Raw genomic sequence first — 4,932 nt, 5'->3', positions numbered from 1 at the left:
TCTTTCCCTGCTGCCGGCCTGTCTCACTGTTTGCATAGCTGGAGTGAAGGTTTGTTTACAAAGAGGCTGAAATGGAGGAGGCAGCTTCATCCAAGCCATGCTGAAAGAGCGGTGGGAGGAGGACAACATTGTGGTTCTTGCCTCTAACCCATCAATCTCTGCTTAGAACTTCAAGCCAAGGCAGGAGTCAGCTCTGCACCTCCTTCCAGCTCCAAGCCATGGGTGGCAGCCTGAGTGAGAGCCATGGCCGAGGGTCTGGGGATGAAGGTTGCCTGGGCCTTTGCTCCCTGCGCCATGCTTACCCATGTGAAGAGGGCAGTGAGACTCCGTCCAGTCCAGTCAAAGACATTGAAGAGCAGGAAGCAGGAAACGGGGATGAAGTAGAGACCTGCAGAAGGGAGAGAAGGTCACTGATGAGCCCAGGCTGCCCCAGGCCCTCCTGCCAGTTGGACAAACGACTGTCTTTCAGGTCTAGGCCCTCCTGGTTTCCCAGTAAGGGCTGGCCAGGCCAGTGTCTGCATCCAAACCCTCATGCACAGTGATTTCCTCTCCCCCTCAGGCATACTGTATTCAGTTTGCGTGGCAAGGTTTTGGTAGCAGTGGGGCTATACAGGGGTGGCTTCTGTAAGAAGCTGCTAGAAGCTTCCCCTGTGTTGGCAGAGCCAATGCTGCCTACACCAGGAGCCCCCTGCCACTGGCCAAGGCTGAGCCAATCAGTGATGTGATAACATATTTAGGAAGGGATAAAAAAATCCAAAACTACGTAACTGCAGCCAGAGAGAATATGTGAGAGAATCTGCAGACACCAAGGTCAGGGAAGGAGGGGGAGGAGGTGCTCCAGGCACCAGAGCAGATTCCTCTGCAGTGCATGGTGAAGACAGACCATGGTGAGACAGGCTGTCCCCCGGCAGCCCACTGAGGTTAATGTTGGAGCAGATATCCACCTGCAGCCCGTGGATGACCCCATGCTGGAGCAGGTGGATGCCTGTGAGAAGCCTGTACCAGAGGAGGCTCCTGGCAGGACCTGTGGACCCATGCAGAAAGGAGCACACACTGGAGCAGGTGTCCTGGCAGGACGTGTGACCCCGTGGGGGACCCACACTGGAACAGTCTGTTCCTACAGGACTACACCTTGTGGAAGGGACCCTGGAGCAGTTCATGAAGAACTGTAGGCTGTGGGAAGGTCTCACATTGAAGAAGGTTGTGGAGGACTGTCTCCTGTGGGAGGGACCCGATGCTGGAGTAGGGGAAGACTATGAAAAGTCCTCCCCCTGAGGAGGAAGGAGTGGCAGAGACAGCCTGTGATGAACTGACCACAAGCCCCAGCCCCCTGTGCTGCTGGGGGCAGGAAGCAGAGAAATGAGGACTGAAGTCAAGCCCAGGAAGAAGGGAGGGGTGGGGGAAAGTCCTTTAAGATTGAGTTTTTATTTCTCATTATCTTACTCTGATTTGTTTGGTAATAAATTAAATTAATTTTCTTCAAGCTGAGCCTGGTCTTCCTGTGACAGTAATTGGTGAGTGATCTTGTCCTTATCTCAAACCAAGAGCCTTTCATTGTATTTTCTCTCCCTCGTCCAGCTGAGGGAGCAGAGTAATAGATTTGCTTTGGTGGGCACCTGGCATCCAGCCAGGGTCAACCCCTCACACATACCTCCTACTTCATGCCCCACTTTCTTTCCTGCCGTTTACCTTGTTCCCAGTTTCCTCGTACCCTGCCCCATCCCTGGCCACACTTACCCCACTTGTTGCCTTCTCCGAGGACAGTGGACACCTTGGCTGTGATGGACGGGAAGACGCCGATGGTGACGGTGAAGATGAAGCAGACAGACAAAGCCATGACCCAGAGCTAGGCAGATGAAAGAAAGAGGCTGGTACCAAACACAGGGCAAGAGACCAGGGCAGGGCTGGTCTCCTCTCATGTTCTCCTACACCCGTGCCCATCCCCTGATATAAGGGGCAGGGCAGGGGTTGCTGGTTACTCACAGACCTTCTTAAAAATAGCAATGACTGAGGGCCTCTCGTCAGGGTTGTGGATTGGGATGATCTTTGAGTTATTCTGCTCCATCCCATTGGGCTCATCTGCAGGGAGAGACATAAGTAGGGCATAGCAGACCCCAGAAAGCTGAGATCTAATTGAGTCCTGTCTCATTCTTCTTCTCCTCGGCTCTTCCTCTTTTTCCCTCCTCTTCCTCCTCTCAGCCCCTCACCTTTCTTAATCAGGTCTCTCTTGGTCTCCAGCTCTGCATTGTACACACGGTACTCTGTCTTGTCCTTCATGGAGTAGTAACGGAAGAAATCCTGCAGAGAGACAGCCACAGAGAAGTCACTGATGTGTGAAGAAAGAAGGCTGCCAGGGGCTGTGGGGCAATAGCAGACATGGGCAATATGGGCAAAGCGCTCCTTCCACTTATGTCCAATACCAGTGCTTTCTTGCTCACCCAGGGGCTCATTTCCAGAGTACCCCAAGGATACTGGGGTATCTGAGGTGGGGAGTATCCCAGAGAGATCCCTCCAAACAGAAGAGAGCTTACCCTGTCCCAGGAGGTAGATGCTGGCAGGAGCCAAGACTGGGACGCCAGCGGGCCACAGTGTGTGTGCTGTGATGCACAAAGGTCCCATGCCCCCACACCCTTCCCCACCAGGAGGACAAGGTCTCACCATGCGAGGCAGAAGGACGTAGGAGACGATTGCCAGCACAATGGCCACACAGGCCGTGGAGAAGTAACCGATGAAGCTCTCAGGTTGCTGGGCACCAACTGGGAACATAGGAACGGAGGAGGTGGGGGCGCGGGGTGGGGATACAGAAGATGACGAGGGCTGAGAGGAGAGAGACCCCACTGCCACCTCCCACCCCACCCTACAGCAGGACCCAAACAGATCCCGTTGACAGCAGTGCTCTGGGAAGGCCCTGCCACCTGCAGGGCAGGGATTACTCACTGGCAATACTGACGATCATCGCCAAAGTGGCGAAGGTACCCGCCAGCCCCTGCCCGCTCATGATGGGAGCTGTGTAGCTGGCAGGCAGGAGCCCTGCCAGCCCAAAGAGGCTGCTCTGGAGGATGGCACCGAAAGCTGAAAAGGGGGAAGAGAAGAAGAAATGAGAAACCGAAGGGAACGATGGCCTGCCCCTCTGTGGGGAGCCAAGGCCCCTGCCCTCCGAGGCGAGGCAGGTTCCCCTCCTCCTTGGCTCCCCTGTAGCGAGGTTCATGCTTTTCTCCCAGAGAGACTGGCCCCAGACATGGGGCCGTGCATCTTTCTTCCCCCTGTTGCCTCACTCACAGTTGATGAAGACGACGCTGATCATGGTAAAGATGAAGAAGGGAAGAGGCTCCATGGTGACCTTCACCATGATTGCAGTGATTAAAAATACCAGCCCAATGGCCACCAGGCTGCCCGAGATGCGGATCTGCTGGGGAATCCTACGAGAGAGGGTGTCAGTGAGGAAAACCCACCCCTCAAAAGCCTGTGAGGCTGAGGCCAAGCTCTTCCATGGGAATCCCAGCCAAACCCCAGCACAGAAGACTAGTGTTTTGCCTTTGTCTTGACAGAACAGGCTGTGGCTTGGCTCAGTGCTGCAATAGGAGGACAGGCCAGGGCTGGGTGGCCCTATGTGGGCTGGCCCGGGCAAGGATGGGGCAAGGCTCACCGCTGGTGGATGAAGGAGTTGAGGCAGGTGAAGATGAGGAGGGGCACCATGGCGCAGAGAGTCAAGAAGTTGTCAAACATGGACTGCAGGTAGGGGATGGGCTTCTCATCAGTGTGGTTCCGATCGTGGCTCATTTCCTCCGGGTCCACAAGGCGCCTGATGAAATACTGCAAGGGAAGGAGCCTGGTGGGGCCGAGGTACTGCAAGGCCTTCCCCCAACACACTCAGGCCACCCTTGTCCCCCATCTGATTCCACGTCCAGCCCTCCTGCAGTTTCAGAGCCACCTGTCCCATCCAGGTCACCCGTGCTTCTGTCTCCTGTGTGCAAACATAGGGGCTCTACGGGGTGCTGTGCTGCTACACCTACACCATGGTCCCTAGACGTGAGAGGGGACAATCAGTGTTAAGGCCAGCAGTGGGAGGGAAGCTCTCACCTCCCTGGCAGTCATGAAGAAATTCCATGGCAGCAGCGTTCCCAGGCCAAGGATGAAGAAGATCAGCCAGACAGCCTTGTACCTACGGAGGGGACAGAGTGGTTTGGAGCAGGACACTGGGCACAGCAGGGGACAGGAATCACTTCTGACTGTCCCCAACCCTGCAGCGGGAGGCACCAGGAAGAGGAAAAAATGTATTGCCCTGTCCCTGCCACACAGCCCCTGCTAGCCTGAGCTGCTGGAGGAAATATGGCACCACAGAGGGGCTGTGGGAGGCCCTCCCCAGGAGGGTACAGGCAGGGGGAGGTCGTCAACACATAGCACCCAGAAGCTGCTCCTCAGCACATGGCATGCAGGTGTGCAGCAGCCGTTGCCAGAGCTGGGAGCGAGTCACGCTCCCCAGGCGTGTCCCAGCGCCCGGGACTGTTTACAGCCCGTCTGCTATGGAAAAGCTGACAGCGAGAGCATCTCAGGGAAGGAACAGCTTGGTAGCCCAGTGAGCGTGTAGTAGATGGGGTCGCCCAGACTCTGGGTCCCCCTGTCCTCCCTCACCTCCCGGTATCCTGAACGTGCCCCTGCACCTACACCAGAGCCCAGCATTACCTATCTTGGGGTCCGTCTCTTGCTGTCATCTTGTGCGGCAAGAGTCAGCACAGGTCCCAGCAAGTCTGGTGGCTGCTCTCCGTCTGGAAAGCAAACAGAGGATTTTATGGAAGAACGAGGGACTCAAGCCAGGCAGGGGCAGTGCTGGTTTTAACCTCCCAGCCCGGCTGCCGGGTGCGTGCCGCGGTAGCCAAAGAGAGCCAGCGCATGGTGAGCGCACAGCACAGCAGTGCTGGGGTCCTGAGGCTC

The 4,932-nt window shown here is 56.3% G+C and overlaps 1 protein-coding gene across 1 annotated transcript in view; it reads right to left on the bottom strand.

Annotated features, from left to right (window-relative positions):
* The window catches only part of SLC29A1 (solute carrier family 29 (equilibrative nucleoside transporter), member 1), a 7,077-nt gene extending 2,365 nt beyond the window's left edge, over positions 1-4,712 (bottom strand). Inside the window, exons 1-10 of the mRNA XM_008939576.1 lie at positions 4,684-4,712; positions 4,081-4,162; positions 3,647-3,813; positions 3,280-3,419; positions 2,938-3,072; positions 2,659-2,756; positions 2,208-2,298; positions 1,988-2,079; positions 1,738-1,846; positions 303-388 (exon numbers count right to left, since the gene is read on the bottom strand). Of these exons, the coding sequence (XP_008937824.1) occupies positions 303-388; positions 1,738-1,846; positions 1,988-2,079; positions 2,208-2,298; positions 2,659-2,756; positions 2,938-3,072; positions 3,280-3,419; positions 3,647-3,813; positions 4,081-4,162; positions 4,684-4,712 (1,029 nt within the window). The remainder of the gene's footprint in view (positions 1-302; positions 389-1,737; positions 1,847-1,987; positions 2,080-2,207; positions 2,299-2,658; positions 2,757-2,937; positions 3,073-3,279; positions 3,420-3,646; positions 3,814-4,080; positions 4,163-4,683) is intronic.
* Between the last annotated feature and the right edge of the window lie 220 nt (positions 4,713-4,932).

This window comes from Merops nubicus, unplaced genomic scaffold (assembly GCF_000691845.1).
Source record: "Merops nubicus isolate BGI_N331 unplaced genomic scaffold, ASM69184v1 scaffold11684, whole genome shotgun sequence".
Lineage (NCBI taxonomy): Eukaryota > Metazoa > Chordata > Aves > Coraciiformes > Meropidae > Merops > Merops nubicus.
This window is presented reverse-complemented; position numbering and strand designations above follow the sequence as displayed.